We start from the raw sequence: 16,261 nt of genomic DNA, 5'->3' as shown, positions 1-16,261 counted from the left end.
ATAAGAAAAGTTGGTTCCGCTCAACGAAGGAAACGCAGCTAAAATTGCAGAGGTTTGTAACAGGGTTGCAGCTTATTAGGAGGCTGCCCTTCGTAGTAACGGTTACTACTAGACAGCTAGGACACTCGGATCATCGGCGGTAAGATCGACCTGCATGCGTCCTCTTCGTTGCGTGATCTCCTGTTATGATCATTGCCCGCTGTAGTCTCAAAATTCCGGTGGCTCTTCTGAGCATTTTCGCATACTATCTCGCCTCGTGGTAAACGTTCACGGCGATATTACGGTTTAGTCACGTTTGTATCCGCTCTGAAACAAGGTCGATTTCAACGTAATCGCCGATAATACGAAGGAGGTTTATGATGATGCATTTCAAGACAGATTTGCGCCTTCTTCTCCGCAACTGACCAACGTAAATGTGGGAGAGCTTGTGTTGCAATTCCAGAGTAGCACGAAATCTGGCAAGCATACGATTGATTTCGATTACTGATCAGTCATAAACCCATCAGCGAGAACATTTCGGGCGTACATTAAATGTAGTAATAGAAAAACACTTCCTCCAATCGTTACCATTTCACACTGCATGTATATTTTTGTTTCTGCGTATGCTTCCCATTCTTCCTTCCTTTCTACTCTTGCTTAATGCTTCGCCGCTGCTGAGTGGAGTGTCGTGAATCGTACATAATTACGCATGCCTTTTTTTCTTTTTTGCTATGTTTTCTACATCTCACCATTCCACCGTGTTTGGTCCGGGATAGTATAAACTACTCTTCAATTGTTAGGTTCAAAGTGTCTCCCATTTCGCTGCCGCATTTTGTTTCGTTCCTATCATGCCTTAATTTGTTTTTGCTGGCCCGTACGATAAAAAGATAAACCTCACTGGCTTGGCTCTCTCTGTCTCTCTCTCTTTCGCTTCTTTCACTATTAAAATAAAAGAAAAATGCCGGCTTACGTACCTAATAATCAGTAGGGAAGGAGAGGGAACCGAAAGGAAATCTTCACAGAAGGAATATGCAAAAACCCTATGCCAGCTGGTTTTCCACGGCACGGGAAGATCAAACTGAAACGGAAAGTAGCGCCGCCCGCCACTCTCGCCTAACACGGTCGATTAGTACAATACTAAATTATAAAGCAAAACAATTGGAATCAGTCTCGTCAAATGTACACGGGTGAATGATACGACACACGATTCGAGAGTAGAGCGCGTCCGATATTGGTAAAAAGAGATTGGAAAACGTACACACGAACTATACACGCACACACACACTCAGGCTAATTTCACCTGACTCTCGCCTAGCCAACGGATGCGCCACGAAGAAATGCAATGGAGCCCGCACGATTTCCCTCTCACTCGCGCGTCACGCGTGAGATGATATCTCGCCGCCTACTGTGATCTATAGCTTTTTTTTTCTTCTACTGAGTGGGAAAATAATGCATGTTGTATTGTGTACGAGTAGGGAGGGGGGAGAATCGCATAGTCTCACATTAAACGGGCATATTCTGTCCACTGGCCTACCTCTTCTCTTATGGAATTCATCACTTAAATGCCTCTCACAACTTGCGCGAGCAAAATGAGCGCACACTACAGTATCAGTACCTGTTTCCTAACATCCGGTCGCGTGTATTATTTCCGCCCTTTTAGTAGATCCTAGCTCCTGTCGATCCGTTGCTCGCAACAGAAGAAAAAAACCTCGCTCCTGTGGGGTGGGTGTGTGTGTGTACTTGTACTCTTTCGTATCGTGGGATGAGGAAAATTAGGTTCGATATCCTAGCGCGCGCATCAGACGGATGATGAGGGGCGGGGGGAGGGATTGCTTCACATACGCGATCATCGGATTACACACACACACACACATTATTGGACTTTTTATCATTTGTTTTCGCTTTCCCTTCTTCACGGTCAGTGTTAGTGTTTGCCCTCTCTTATTTTGTTTTCTACTTATACATTGGTTTTGTTGTGTTTCTTTTCTTTTTGTTACCACTGTTGGGGTTCATGTTTTCACGTACTTCACGCAGCTCTTTTTCTTGCTTGCACCGCATTCACACCGTCTCTCCCTTTTTGTTGCCTCCATCCGTTCAGCTTCTTAGTAATGTGCGGGTGCGGGACAAGGACACCCCGCCGCTGCGTGTTCCCCTGCCGCTGCAAAGCCACACCACCGCCTTAGAAGGGCATGGAACCGCCGTCACGCCGCCGATCGTCCTCCCGGTCCCGTCGGTCGTCGTTTATGATGGTATTGATCATGTCCCGTGCGCGATCAATGTTCAGCTGATCGCCCATGACCGACACATTATTGGCGCCGTTCTCGTTGCGAGCCTTGTCTGTTGGGGGGAGTTGGGAGGTTAACGGGGAGAGTCGGGTTTGTAAAGAGAAGCAACACACAACAGCAAACCATCATCATTTTTGTGGGGGAGGTAGAGATACGGTACCGTCGCGGAGAAAGACATTGGAGCAAGAGGAAGGTGTACGTGCGTGTACACAATGTACTGAACAACGTGTAAGATGATATCCGAAAACGGTCAAGGTAAGGGAATGGGGATAAAAAAAACATGACGATACTCTTCGTTTTTGATCGAATGCACCGAATAATCGATAGCCCAGCGGCGCGGGGTTGTGCAGCGAGTGACGGACGAAACAATGCACAACACAACGCGCGCACACATCCGTGGATTACAGCGTCCTCTCTTTGTCTCACTATTTATTGGTTTGTTGCTGTTCTCTGCGCCGCTTACAGCATTCTTGAAACATTAGCAAATCTTCACGACTAAAGACATTTTCTGGATCTTTCAGTGGGATGGAATTAATTATCGCACGTGCGCGATCAATGTTCACCTGTTCGCCCATAATCGACACAGTTCGAACGTATTTTTTCTCGCTAGTCTGATCTGTTTGGGTGAGGATTTAACGGAAACGGATTTATAATGAAAATCAAACACACAACACCTAACCATCAGCTCATGGGGAAATTGTGGGAGAGCTCGGTCGCGGCGAAAAATATTGAAACAAGATAAAGGAACGTACAAACACTGCACCAAATGTGTAAGGAAAAGGTGTGAAGCAAAAAAACGGATAAGCCGGTAGAAACAGCGAAACGTTGAAGTGTGTAGGTGCATGTTTGTGCGTTAGTGCACCGAATATTCTATAACCAAGTGGTGCTTTTGGGAAGAGGGTTAAGGGTGGCAGAGGGAAGAACGCACAACACGACGCGCGCACCCACGAATTACAGCATGTCTTTCTCTCTTGCTCCGTTTCCATGCCTTCTCTCGCTCGCGTAAACGGGCGCCAGGAATAGCGAAAAGAAGGGGGATATGCCTTCACGGGCTTCGCTACTATACACAATCAATTTCCTGCAGCTTGCTTATTACATTATTTTTTTTGCTCTAGCACCGGTTTCAAGCGTTCAGTTTCGCACAAAATGAGGAAGTTCATATGACGACGTCACAGCTTGCCGTTAACAGGATTTTTCTGCATATAGCAACGTTTCCCACGCAGACCAGTCAGCCGAGCCAAACGGTGTACAATTCAGGACCTTCTTGTTTTTTTTTGCATTACCACCACAACATTATCTCTCGCTCTGTTTTACGTTATCTCCGTGCAACCAACACACACACTGCGTATAGGATGCGCGCTTTGCGAACAATTTCAACCAGAACCGTGTTTGCCGCCATCGCCTCTCGTTTTCCAGCGATTCCTCAAACCCGAAACCTGCGTCCCACGGAACGACGTGCGTGGCTTGTGCGTTCACTTTCCATAACTTTTTTTTCCTCGGTACGCGCGCAGCATCCGGAGCGTGCGGATCCCGGAACACCATCAACAGAGGGCCAGAGTGTTGTACCACCAATATTAGCGACTTGCTGCTTGCTTTGCCAGGGAGGAGCTCCTCTCACATCATCCTTCTTTTCTCTACGTTACATCTTCTACTAAAGCAAACAACACACGCTTACCAATCTGCACCGACACGCGGCAACGATCCTGGATCTCGCGGATCTTGTTGCCGCCGCGACCGATAATGAACTTCACCTTGTCGGCTTCGACCTCGAACACCTCGGTCTTGGCCGTTGCCGGGTCAATGCGGGGTGGTCCGCGGCTGCCGCCACCGCTACCACCACCGCCGCCACCACCGTTGCCGCGGTAGCCACCGCCACCGCCGCGATATCCACCATCATCGTCCCGTCGGCCGCCGTAACCGCCCGAGCGGTAGCCACCGCCACCACCACCGTTGCGGTCGTATCCACCCCGGTCGCTGCGGTAGTCCCGGCGCTCCCGGTCGTAGCTGTAGCTATCGCCGCCACCGCCGCCATACCCGCGGTCCGAATCGTCACGTTCTCTCCAGTCCGGCATGTTTGAGTGCGGTTTTAAATTTCTGTACTGCATTAGGCGGGGGAAAAAAGTGTAGAAAAAAAACGAGAACCGTTAGCTTACTTGGTTAGAGGTTCGTGTCAGGGAAAAATCCTGCATGCACAACTCAAAACTACATCGGAAAGCACCTAATAACGCAGAACCTATTAAACCGGAAAAATATCACTGTGAAAACGCTCGCACCGAAAACAAAATGGTGTCCAGGCGCGTGGATTGAACGGAGCGAAAGAAAACCCAAGCATGCTCTTTCGTTCTCTTTCACTCTCTCTCGTGTCGCGCTTGCTTTGCACGCGCAGCAGCACTGGCAGCGCCGCCCTGCCGTGACGAATCGAAGCAAACGGGCCGGTGGCGACGTTTTCTTTAATTTTTGCAGATAAGATACTGATCGTATGATTATAATATTAACGAAAAACAAATCCTCTTTCCTGATGTTATGAGCACAAACCGTTTGCCTCCAATTTAAAGGTAAAGAAATAAAACAAAAGAAAATACCCAACGGCAAGACGTACCTGCGACACAACTTCTCTCACGAACGCACGGAACGGAAATGCGTCTGACAGACCGGGGTAGTTTTGACAGTCATATTGGGCTAACATTTTGCTCAAAATTCTCTGCCAGCCAACTGCAATTGGATTCTGGGTTCAAGAGTTCAACTGTTCATTGAAATTGACGGTTGAAAGTATGAATTTGTTGTAAGTATGAAGCAAGGATTATTAATGGTCTTTATTCTTCTGATATTGCGTAGCTTTTTATGGACGTGAGGAACAGCCAATAATACTCGGGTTGGCGTACAAGTATCATAAAAAAAAACAATCCCTCTACAAAGCCTCACTCAACTTGCTTTGCAATCCATGCGTAAATAATATAGTCAGTATATTGACCGTTGTATAGCTTGTGGAGTCCTAAGGTAAGGAAACGAGATCACACATTTAAGTGAAAGATGTACTATTAAATCATTTAATATTAAAGGTAGCGTTCCGATGATGAGGAAATAATTGGACTATTCCTTATAAACAAACTTTATAAAGATGTTGCAAAGCGTCGACTAAATTGACCTAACTAAATTAAAGTAAACTTGTTACTATTTATACTTCATGTTCTACCTGTTCCTCGATGCTGTACAATATATTATTCATTTCATTCTGCTTATAATTATTTTCCCATGCTTATTAAGAAAAAAGTGATCAAATTTTAACAAATTTCGATACGTTTTTTTATTTCAAAAATGGTATTTAGTTACTATACAAGAATGAAAGGGGAAGAATACGAAAAGTAATACAATAAATTAGTGCATGATACTGGAATTTTCCTAATGTGCTAGTTCAAACTGGTTTGTTTAAAAAAAAAGTCATTCCGTTAACGCGTCAGCAACAGTCCACAAGATCACCTTATTTTTAAGTCAATTTTGGAATGGAACAGCCTTAATCTTTCTCTTTCGCTTGTATTACGTTAATGGTGCAAATAGTCTCCAGGGAAAACAACAAAACCTGCGACATAAAAACGTTCCACACCAAAAACAAAGCAACTAAAAACACCCTTTTTGCTCGATGTATACCCAACCCATGCTCATGTATACTACCAGTGCACTACGGTATTGGACCGTACGCCTGCCCCCAAAATGAATGCCAGGGTTCTAATGATAGCAATTCCTATGTCGTCACTTACGGACACCACGAAGACGCTTCGCGAGGAATCGCACCGTTGCACACCCTACGGATGACCTGCGGAAGCTGATTGCTGCTGCCAGTGGGGCCGTCAGATTATGGATCTTTGTTTAATTTGATACCCCCCCGATCTGATAAAAGACTCACTTGACGGCAGTCTGGCGCTTGTTGTTAGGTTAAACAGTTACAGTTTGTTTTACGAGCTCTCCCGCGAGTACTGGGAGGTTTGTTTCCCGGCGCAACAGTATGCGGAGATTTACAACTTGCCTTATCGAGAAGCCCGGGGGGGATCGCGTCGGGCTAGCGAAAGAGGAGAAATTCTAACGCGATGCCGATGATATAAAGGGATGAAATGGGCAAAATCCGCTGAGATTTCGCTGACGTTCGGCACGAAGAAAGTCGATCGGTAGCCGTACGGTGCAGTATTGAGTGGAACGGAAGTGGCATACGCATAATTCAACATGGCGGAGATGATTGAAAAGCTGCCAGGTAGGTGCACAGTGCTGTTGCACAGTTGCGTTGCATTGCCGTTGGAATAACAGCATAATTTTCTACTCATTACAGAGCCCAAATGTGTCACGTATCAACGCCCGGTAAAGCTTGACGATGCTCTCTTGATGACCAGTAAGAGCTGTGTTTGAATTTGAGACACGAACCACGGAAACTGATATCATGTTTTGTTTGCAGAATTTGGCATCTACAACCTGTGCCTGATAGCAATCTCCGGTACCATCCTTGCGGCGGTACTGCTGGAAACGTTGGGCATTAGTTACGTGCTGCCGGTCGCCGAATGCGATTTGCTTTTGACCACCAAGGAGAAGGGCGTTCTCAGTGCCATCTCGTTCGCCGGCATCATCAGTAGTTCTCATCTGTGGGGATTTTTAGCCGACACCCGGGGGAGAAGGACGGTGATCCTTCCAACCTTGTTTTTGGCTTTTGTCTCAACCGTACTTTCTAGCTTCACGACCAACTTTTGGCTGATCACGATAACTCGCTTTTTCACGGGCTTTTTGTGAGTGTGTATAACTTTATTCTGCGCACTAGCCGACTCTAATCGTCGCCATTTTTGTTACAGCATTTCCGGATCATCCGCTACCATCTACGCGTATTTGGGTGAGTTCCACGCAAAGCGAAACAGCTCCCGGGCAATTATGGGCGCCTCGTTCGTGTTTGGTGTGGGTTGTATCCTGCTGCCGCTGATAGCGTGGTCTGTCATCAATCAGGAGTGGGAATTTACACTTCCTTTGCTCAATATCGTTTACCGACCCTGGAGGCTGTTTTTGGTAGTATGCGGGCTGCCCAGTCTTGTATGCGGGCTGGCCTTGCTCTACTTTCCCGAGAGCCCCAAATTTCTGTTCGCCCGAGGACACGAGCAGCAAACGCTCGAGATCGTGCACAAAATGTACCGATGGAATACTGGCGGTAAAGGACCCAAGCTCGAGATAACAGCGCTCTTGCAGGAGACCGAAGCGGAACAGACCAAGGTTCGACGAGAGGAAGCAGCAAACGCTAAGAGTGCTACTCGATTGTTAACGCAAATGTGGCAGCAAACGGCACCGCTGTTTATGGGCGCGTACCTGAAGCGAACGACAATAATCTGTTTGCTGCAGTTTGGCATTTATCTCACCTCCAATGGGATGTACATGTTCTTCCCCGACATCCTGAACCGAATCGCTGAGCTGGAAGACAGGGGCATCACTAGGACCACCGTCTGCAACGCAGTCTACGCGACGCAGGTAGACGTCCGGCAACTTCAACAGCCTGATGTTAATGCCACGGCACTGCCCGAAGTTTGCCATCAAAAGCTGGACATCTCCGCCTACGAGCATTCGTTCGTGCTGGAAACAATTTACGCCCTAGGGTTTGCCGTTATAGGTCTCATAATCAACGCCGTCGGCAGGTTGCCCATTCTAGTGTTCATCTTTGGATTTTGTGGCGTTTGCGGGATACTGATCGTCTTCGTCGATCTGCCGCTGCTGGCGATCTGGTTCTACGTCATACTGCTAACGTGTGGATTCTGCATTAGCGTCGTGAATGCCTGCACGGTGGACTTATTTCCAACGAATCTGCGGTAAGACACATCTTGATCCTTGCTGCGATTGCTCATGAAACAGGCGTTGAAAACTGTCATTCATCCTTTCACAGCGCGATGGCGGTTTGCATCTCTCTCATGTTCGGCAGACTGGGCAGTGTTGTGGGAGCAAACATTGTAGGCGTGTTGCTGGATTCTCAGTGTGAGCTGACGTTCTGGATCTCGGGCGTATCGCTGGTAGCTTGCGGTGTGCTATCGTTTTTCATCCCAAACATTTACAAACGCAACGCGTCGGAAGAAAGAATGAGCGTATCGTCACGATGTTAGTATACGATTAAGTAAGCAGCATGCTTTTAATAGCTTTCAATCAATACCTTGGAGACTGAAATACACCTACCATTTTGAAGAAATTACGTATTAGCGTTTGATTTCGTTGAAAGCATGTGGCCCATGGAAAAATTCCCGCCATACTTTGCGAACGTGCTCCGGTTGTTTGACGTTTCGTTTCATAAGCGAGAGGTGCAGTTTATCCACCACTATTAAAATTAAATCTATTCTCAAAAACTGCAATGCCGCTCGAATCGAAAATTTCTGAATAAGAGCACAATTATTTCCATAGATTTGGATAATAATTTCACAAAAATATATTTGATAAATAGACAAATTTAAAAGAATAATCAAAATAAAAGGTGCATTAATCTTATTAACTTATGGCTTCCAATGCCCCAATTAGACCTATTGCAACATGTCTACAGTTGTTTTCAACTCGTATTTTTGCATATAATTAGGAATAAAAGTTAATCAAAAATCAAAATCTGAATGCTGCAATTCCCGGTTTGTTTTCATCATTTATCAATATGCCGGTCTACTGCTTCCGCGCGCTGTCAAACAAACCTAAAAACGCATTATCAGCTTGAGTGCGTTGCGGAGGTAAAGTAGAATAACAATACGTATCTTTTAGGAAGGTAATACGAAATTTCTAAGCATTCGGCTCTGATTGCAACAAATACCAGCTTAAGTGCTAATCGTACACTTGAGGAAACCCAAAAGTTTGCGGTGTGTTTGCCACTTCAACATCGAAAGCTAACCAGAATCTCGCCTACAGTGTGCCGCGAATCGCGATCGTTGGCAAACATTCCATTCTGTTCAGTTGAGATCGGTATTAAAAGTTCATTTAGTCAGTTTGGTGTTTTGTGGAACGACTATGTGGAACGACGAATGTTGGGACGACGTTGCTGCTCCGTCACCGTCGGTGTCGGGTACAATGCCATCATGCGAATTTGTCGCAACGCCTCCACAAAGCACAGCTGCATCAGAGTACCGCCAAGAACTGCAAGAGTCAGCACATAAATCGCACCATTCGGAAAGGCGTCCACACAGGAAAGACAGAAGCCAACGTGGAAAACCAACCGCCGGTGCAGACAGCGTTCGGATGGAGGTGCGGGGTGAAGTTGTGCCAAAAATTATTGGAAAAGGCGGATCGAAGATACGGGAAATCCGGGATCAAACACGAGCTCGCATCGACATCGGTAGGGGTGTACAGAAGTTGGAAAATCGGGAACAGCACCATTGTGCATACAAAAAAGTATCATTGAACTCAATATCTCTTTTCGTTGCAGACAATAATCGCACCGAAACCGGGATGGGGGTGATCACAATATCTGGCGCACCGGGAGACATTGAAGCAGCACGCGAAGCAATCGATGCCATAGTAAATTCCTCCAGTTCGAACCATTCCCGCACGTCCAGGGATGGGTACAGCGGCTCGGCATACGATCGACGAGATCGACGTGATGATGGTCGTGGTGGTCGGAACGAAAGCTCCAACAGTAACAGGGGAAAGTCTAGCTATTCGTCGCGTGGAAGTGGTTATGATTTCAACAGCCGGTCGCGAAATGACTATGGGTTCAACCATAGCGCTTATAACGCGTACAACTGCGAACCGAGTGATGAGATCATCGATTGGACCTCCCTGAATCGGATGGCCGATGAAGCCGCCCTAGAACGGTGGGCAAAATTTCCGCCGCTCATAAAGATGTTCTACAATGAGCGGAAAGAAGTGGAGGAAATGAGCGCGGCAGAGGTGGCCCAATTTCGGGCATCGAATAACAATATCGTCGTAGAGCGCACGTTTAAGGACGTTGAGGGAGACCGCAAACCCATCCCCAATCCGGTCTCGCAGTTCGATCAAGCATTCGGCGAGTATCCGGATCTGATGGAGGAACTGCACAAGCAAAAGTTTACGACACCGACCCCGATTCAGGCCCAAGCCTGGCCTATACTGTTGCGAGGTGAGGACATGATCGGAATCGCGCAGACGGGAACGGGCAAAACGTTGGCCTTCCTTCTGCCGGCGTTGATACACATCGATGGGCAGCCTATGCCCCGTGCCGATCGCGGAGGCCCAAACGTGCTAGTGTTAGCTCCGACGCGTGAACTCGCGCTACAGATCGAGAAGGAGGTGGCCAAGTATCAGTTTCGGAACATTCAGGCCGTTTGTCTGTACGGTGGTGGTGATCGTCGCGCACAAATCAACGTCGTTCGGCGTGGCATAGAAATTCTGATCGCCACACCGGGCCGCTTGAACGATCTCGTCCAGGAAGGTGTCGTGAACGTGTCGAGCATCACCTACCTTGTGCTGGACGAAGCAGATCGCATGCTCGACATGGGCTTCGAGCCGCAAATCCGCAAGGTGTTGCTGGACGTGCGTCCTGATCGTCAAACGGTGATGACGAGTGCGACCTGGCCGGATGGTGTGCGTCGGCTTGCGCAGAGCTACATGCATGATCCGATCCAGGTGTACGTTGGGACGCTCGATCTGGCCGCTACGCACACCGTTACGCAGCTGATTGAGGTGATGGACGAGGAGGACAAGTACCACCGCATCAATGAGTTCGTGCGCGACATGTTACCAACCGACAAGGTGATCATTTTCTGTGGCAAAAAGACACGTGCCGACGACCTTTCGTCCGACTTCGTGCTGAGCGGCATCCACTGCCAGTCGATACACGGGAACCGGGAGCAGAGTGATCGCGAGCAAGCCCTAGAGGACATCAAGCGCGGTACGGTGAATATTCTCATTGCAACGGACGTCGCTTCCCGTGGGCTCGACATCGAGGACATCACGCACGTGGTTAATTATGACTTCCCGCGTAATATTGAAGAGTACGTGCACCGGGTTGGTCGGACGGGGCGTGCCGGGAGGACGGGCATTTCGCTAAGCTTTTTTACGCGCTCAGATTGGGGTGTGGCGGCGGAGTTGATTAAGATCCTGGAGGAAGCTCAGCAGGAGGTGCCGCACGAGGTACGCGACATGGCCACCCGATTCGCGGCGCGTCGCGACAGGGGTGGAGGAAGCTACAATAGTTCCAACCGACGGTGGTAATTACCGCATTTCATGTTGCTCTCTTGTTTGCACAAATACGTTTGGTCGTGAACATGTCTCATAGAAGGGAGCGCTCCTACTACGCATTCATGTGTAGACATCTCATTTCATACTGAAAACGAATGTTTACTGGAGTTAGATTATAAACTTACATTTTGCACCAAGTGCTCCCGATCCTAAGAACCGTTGCTGTTACGAATGCGAATACTCGCACCTAATATCTTTAATTATCCTCGAGTATTGCAACTTGTTCGTGCACAGGGCTAAACTCCCGACGGAGGTTTGAAACGCAGCGAAACCATGCTCACGTATTGAAGTGCCTTCAACGTTAGAGCCGAGCATCAACGGGGATGATGAGTGGCTAAAAAAAAGGTTAATTTTTAGTTTAATTACAAACAGCGTATAGTTTTGGTGTCGTTATTGTTGCCCGCGTTGAATTTATCTGCGCAGAATGGACTGTATGAATTAAAAAAACACGAAGAACTATTCCAAAACTTTCACACTTGCAAGTGAACTGCAGAATTTGAAGATGAAGCTTAATAACTTTACAATAAACAATGATGAAAAACAAAAAGATCAATATATTTTATTTTGCACAAACAAAACCAGAATGAAAAACTAACAATTATTTCCTTATACGCCTATAACATTAAAATGCAGCCACATGTGCGTTACTATTCGCTAATAACTATTACCTCCTCCTAACGCTATGGTTCCGATAACGGTTCCAGCTCCTGAGAAAGAAGTTCACTCGGAAGACTGGATTTGGTTTTTCTTACTTGCTTACCTGCAGACAGGTCCTAACCTGTCTAGATCGATTGAACGGCTTTTTTGGCAGCCTCGTCCAGATCGATCGCCGATTGGATTTTCAAGCCCGATTGCCGGAGGATTTGTTTCGCGGCCTGCACGTTGGTACCCTCGAGTCGTACGATCAGCGGCACTTGCAGGTTCATCGTTTTCGACGCATTCACAATACCGTTGGCGATCGTGGCACAGTTCACGATGCCTCCGAACACGTTCACTAGGATGGCTTTCACGTTTTCGTCCGAGGTGAGAATCTGGAATGCCTTCAGCACCTGGTCCTCCTTAACGTTGCCGCCCACATCGAGGAAGTTTGCGGGGCTGCCACCGTTCAGCTTGATGATGTCCATGGTAGCCATCGCGAGACCAGCCCCATTCACCAGACAACCGATGTTGCCTTCCATCGCGATGTAGTTGAGGTTGTACTTGGATGCTTCGATCTCCTTCGGGTCGGTGTCTTCGTGCACCTCCATCGCAAAGATGTCCTTCTGCCGGAACTGCGCGTTGTCGTCGAAGTTGAGCTTCGCGTCAACCGAAATGACCCGCCCGTCGTCCGTTTCCGCGAGCGGATTGATCTCGATCTGAACCGCGTCGACCTTGGTGAAGAGACCGTACAGCTTCGCAATCTCGTCGGCTGCCTTCTCGACGAGTGGGCCCTTAAATTCAAGAAACCGGGCCACCTCGACGGCTTGCTGGCGCGATATTCCGGCGGTAATGTCGATCGGGAGGGTTTTGATACGATCGGGCGTTTCCTCGGCCACCGCTTCGATGTCCATACCGCCATCTGGTGACGCGATCAGCACGGGACCGTTATGTTGGCGGTCCATCACGATCGAGACGTACGTTTCGCGCATTATGTTGATGCTGTCCGCCACCATCACCTTCTTCACCAGGATCCCGTCCTTGGGCGTCTGCTTCGTGATGAGTTTGTGGCCAACCATTTTCTCCACCAATGGAATGACCTCAGCCCGGCTGCACGCGATGAGAAAGAGCAAACACGTAGAAGCAATGAAAGATCTGAAGGGTGAAAGAAATACCGTGGCGAAACGGGACTTACTCCTTCGTGATGTGCACACCTCCCTTGAAGCCATTATCGAAGTGACCTTTGCCACGACCGCCGGCCAGGATCTGTGCCTTCACGACGTACTCGTTCACATCTGAATGGATAAGACGAAACGTGTTAGTTATGCTTGCGTTGGGGAAAAGTACCGCAGCTTTCGTGCATACGTACTAAAATCCTCCAGGACATTTGCGTCTTGCTTTCCTTCCAAAATGCGAAAATTTTGTATAGCTACTCCGCTTTCTTCGAGCAATTTCTTACTCTGGTACTCGAGCAGGTTTAGGTTGCGCGTGGGAACACGGAAACACTGGAAAGGAAAAGAATAGGGCCATTAACAGAACGCAAGAAATTGGCAAGACTGGAATGTCCGCTGATGCGATAATTACCCGGTGCAACGTTGGCTTTGCCAAACGAGTGCAAACTTTCGACAACGAAGCGAACGCAGCCATACTTCAACCCGTGTGCTCCTGTTACGTTCCTTATCGCACTGTGTCGGGCTGTACTGCTGATGGTCTGAATAGGCCGGTCGGTTTGCTAGCACGGCGAGGTTGATCTACGAGCCACAGTAAAGTAGGAAAAAAACATGCATGACGTTGCATGATTATCACAAGAAGAGATTAGATTGCTGCAAGTACGGTGCCAGTGGGTGAACTATGTCCATCATATAGTACGTATGCAAATTGATCGATGAGGAATGACGAGATTATCACATAACCCGGGCCCGTGTGGCTTGATGGCCACAAACGAGCTGCGCTATCATTATAACCAATTGTAGCCGGAGTAGGGTGCATTGTATTTTGCATGCAACAAGCGCGATGACACGATATCAAGCATTGCAACTTGGCGATATGTGCGATTGAGCGAAGAGTCCCCACTATTACGACATCAAAACACATTTACCGGCAAGGCAGGCACATGGCGCACATGTGCGATGGTGGTTCGCGCTAGCAGTATGTTCTGGCTATATTACTGTTCTTTTCGAGTGTACTCATCCGTTGAATGAATGAAACTATGATTGCTCACCTTTGTAGACCTTATCACAGTGATGAAACACAATAAAAAGTAACGATTTGTAAGCGTAAAACTATAAAACAATAAAGGTAGCGACGGTAGTTGTCTATCGTGCTAATTACGTTTTGCCTTCTTCTTACTCTTTTTCTTCGTTACCTTGAGAAGGAAAATGACCTATGATCTAGCTGTATAAAGATGCACGTAGTTAAATTAGAGCCAAAAGAAAACACATTATTTAATGTGCTTGTATAATCATAACGAAGACTGAATTCATTTTAAATTTAAAACAATATTTTAAAAAATATTCGCTTCCAACTGGTCTTGCACAGGCGCTTTGACAATGCAAATGTCACGTGTGAGTTGTCAGATAGATTTCAAACACAGCTGTGGAAATCGAACGTTACTTAATTTTTGGAGCAGGATAACACATTTTCAATATCAATTGAAGTTATTTATAACGGATTCTTGAAGTAATTTTTACCTGTTTCACTTAAAAAATAATTGAACTCATACACTTTTTTCCAATACACTATAAATAAAAAGAAAACTATCAACTAATTAGTTAATCATAATCACGAAGTAATAAAATTGCGGGAAAAAGGAAATTGCTTTGAGCTGTGATATAAAATTGTCTGATTGTTTTACTGATGACGATGTGTGTATTTTTAACAATCCGGAAAGTATATTATCGGTTATATGAAACGAACAGTACGATAAGATATGAACCAATTGATCCCATATTTGCTTCCGACATACGAACGAGGCAACATTTTATCGTACCATTTTATTATTGCACAAAGCACAATACTGCACCTGGGGGACTGAACCCCATCTGGTCGTAGAACTAAGGTTAAACCTCATTAGTGCGTAAAATAAGTTTGGATTAGTTCATAAGAGACAAGAACTATAAGTATTTCTTTGCAAATTGAAAACCATTTCTTTCATGTTTGTCAAGGATTCTAGTAACAGTGTTCAACCGGCAGTTTTGCACAACGGAGATGAATTTTACTAATTTGAAAAGGAAAGTAATGAACTGAAAGCAATATTGTAATTCTAGTTTTATGAAAATGTCAATATCGTGTGGCGAGAAGCGCTTCAGGCCGAAAATGATGGCCATGGTAACGCGCAAAACAGATGCTGAGTGGTGCAGTTCCATTCTCAAGGCCTCCTATAAGCAGTTTTCCCTCGATATGCAACAACAAAACGTGCCTTTTTCAGATGGACGCGATCCAGCGAGCAAAATAACAAAAAAAAACACACTGCGCAAACAAACGATTGCGTTTTTTTTCGTTTCAAATGACGTGCTTTCTTTGCACTTCTATTTATTTTCACTATAGTTGTGTAGGTGTTTTGTTTTTCCTTTCTCATTAACATACATCGAACATAATAATTAGACCAATAATAATAATAATAATATTAATTATAATATTAATAGTAATTACATTTCGTACAAATGATTTCACAAAGCGATGTTTGCTCCCTCTTGGGTCCACCGCTCATATGCATGATTATGAAGAACTTAACGAATAAGACTAGCATTTGGTTTTATTCTTTTGTGTGTAGGTCTGTGTGTGTGTGTGTACATGTATGGTTGTGTGGTTGTTGGAACTTTATAGCCTAATTACTTTCTGGTTTCGCGCGCGCCTCACGTAAATAATAGTATAAAAAACTAACAAAAAAACTGAACAACAGTTTTCAAATCACCGTTGCGTGGCCATAGCTGCATAGCGTTGGAGAGGGGGCAGTACGCGGTTGACATCGTTTTTTTTGTCTAACTTTTCCACTTGCTTCGACCCTCCTTGAGCCCAGCCCCCATCTTCGGCGCAATTGTTCACCCACTTGGCGCACTCGCCGCCCGCTTTTATCTTATCAAATCATTCCACCGCCGCTAGCCGAGAGAAGGGGGTGTCGTTGTTAGAACAACAACCTGCCCAAACCCGACCCAAGCCACCCC

At 46.5% G+C, this 16,261-nt stretch overlaps 4 protein-coding genes across 5 annotated transcripts; 2 read left to right on the top strand and 2 right to left on the bottom strand.

The window, feature by feature from the left end:
• Positions 1-563: 563 nt before the first annotated feature.
• On the bottom strand, positions 564-4,886 carry LOC128723886 (rRNA 2'-O-methyltransferase fibrillarin-like). Of its 2 annotated transcripts, none has more exons than XM_053817688.1 (3): positions 4,864-4,886; positions 3,940-4,363; positions 564-2,316 (listed from the first exon to the last, which is right to left on the bottom strand). In XM_053817688.1, the coding sequence occupies exons 2-3, from the start codon at positions 4,334-4,336 to the stop codon at positions 2,159-2,161; spliced, it is 555 nt and encodes a 184-aa protein (XP_053673663.1). In that variant the 5' UTR covers positions 4,337-4,363; positions 4,864-4,886; the 3' UTR covers positions 564-2,158. The 2 variants fall into 2 exon arrangements, with proteins under 2 accessions (XP_053673663.1, XP_053673737.1); XM_053817762.1 differs by having other exon boundaries at positions 3,940-4,358; positions 4,864-4,874.
• A 1,593-nt stretch (positions 4,887-6,479) lies between these two features.
• Positions 6,480-8,377, top strand: LOC128731329 (synaptic vesicle glycoprotein 2B-like). Its single transcript, XM_053824438.1, has 5 exons — positions 6,480-6,507; positions 6,583-6,642; positions 6,706-7,030; positions 7,094-8,089; positions 8,164-8,377. Exons 1-5 carry the CDS (start codon positions 6,480-6,482, stop codon positions 8,375-8,377), a joined length of 1,623 nt encoding a protein of 540 aa, XP_053680413.1.
• Positions 8,378-9,254: 877 nt separating this feature from the next.
• On the top strand, positions 9,255-11,479 carry LOC128723119 (probable ATP-dependent RNA helicase DDX43). Its single transcript, XM_053816831.1, has 2 exons — positions 9,255-9,579; positions 9,670-11,479. Exons 1-2 carry the CDS (start codon positions 9,255-9,257, stop codon positions 11,433-11,435), a joined length of 2,091 nt encoding a protein of 696 aa, XP_053672806.1. The 3' UTR covers positions 11,436-11,479.
• Positions 11,480-12,078: 599 nt separating this feature from the next.
• Positions 12,079-14,266, bottom strand: LOC128731504 (succinate--CoA ligase [GDP-forming] subunit beta, mitochondrial). The gene is made up of 5 exons (XM_053824629.1): positions 14,197-14,266; positions 13,683-13,849; positions 13,468-13,603; positions 13,294-13,393; positions 12,079-13,208 (listed from the first exon to the last, which is right to left on the bottom strand). The coding sequence occupies exons 2-5, from the start codon at positions 13,743-13,745 to the stop codon at positions 12,245-12,247; spliced, it is 1,263 nt and encodes a 420-aa protein (XP_053680604.1). The 5' UTR covers positions 13,746-13,849; positions 14,197-14,266; the 3' UTR covers positions 12,079-12,244.
• Positions 14,267-16,261: the final 1,995 nt, after the last annotated feature.

The sequence above is a fragment of the Anopheles nili genome, chromosome 2, assembly GCF_943737925.1.
Source record: "Anopheles nili chromosome 2, idAnoNiliSN_F5_01, whole genome shotgun sequence".
NCBI classification, from domain to species: domain Eukaryota; kingdom Metazoa; phylum Arthropoda; class Insecta; order Diptera; family Culicidae; genus Anopheles; species Anopheles nili.
The sequence above is the reverse complement of the archived record's forward strand: the minus strand, read 5'-3'. Positions and strand labels throughout refer to the sequence as shown.

What these genes read in the sequence shown, in the direction of transcription:
- LOC128723119 (XM_053816831.1), top strand. Translation starts at nt 9,255, where the DNA reads ATGTGGAACGACGAATGTTGGGACGACGTTGCTGCTCCGTCACCGTCG. An exon ending in ACGAGCTCGCATCGACATCG is followed by an intron (nt 9,580 to 9,669) that starts GTAGGGGTGTAC and finishes TTTTCGTTGCAG; the next exon opens with ACAATAATCGCACCGAAACC.
- LOC128723886 (XM_053817688.1), bottom strand. Translation starts at nt 4,336, where the DNA reads ATGCCGGACTGGAGAGAACGTGACGATTCGGACCGCGGGTATGGCGGC. An exon ending in CCGCGTGTCGGTGCAGATTG is followed by an intron (nt 2,317 to 3,939) that starts GTAAGCGTGTGT and finishes TCCCCCCAACAG; the next exon opens with ACAAGGCTCGCAACGAGAAC.
- LOC128731504 (XM_053824629.1), bottom strand. Translation starts at nt 13,745, where the DNA reads ATGGCTGCGTTCGCTTCGTTGTCGAAAGTTTGCACTCGTTTGGCAAAG. An exon ending in AAATGTCCTGGAGGATTTTA is followed by an intron (nt 13,394 to 13,467) that starts GTACGTATGCAC and finishes TTATCCATTCAG; the next exon opens with ATGTGAACGAGTACGTCGTG. An exon ending in GGTGTGCACATCACGAAGGA is followed by an intron (nt 13,209 to 13,293) that starts GTAAGTCCCGTT and finishes CATCGCGTGCAG; the next exon opens with CCGGGCTGAGGTCATTCCAT.
- LOC128731329 (XM_053824438.1), top strand. Translation starts at nt 6,480, where the DNA reads ATGGCGGAGATGATTGAAAAGCTGCCAG. An exon ending in CGATGCTCTCTTGATGACCA is followed by an intron (nt 6,643 to 6,705) that starts GTAAGAGCTGTG and finishes TTTTGTTTGCAG; the next exon opens with AATTTGGCATCTACAACCTG. An exon ending in TTATTTCCAACGAATCTGCG is followed by an intron (nt 8,090 to 8,163) that starts GTAAGACACATC and finishes ATCCTTTCACAG; the next exon opens with CGCGATGGCGGTTTGCATCT.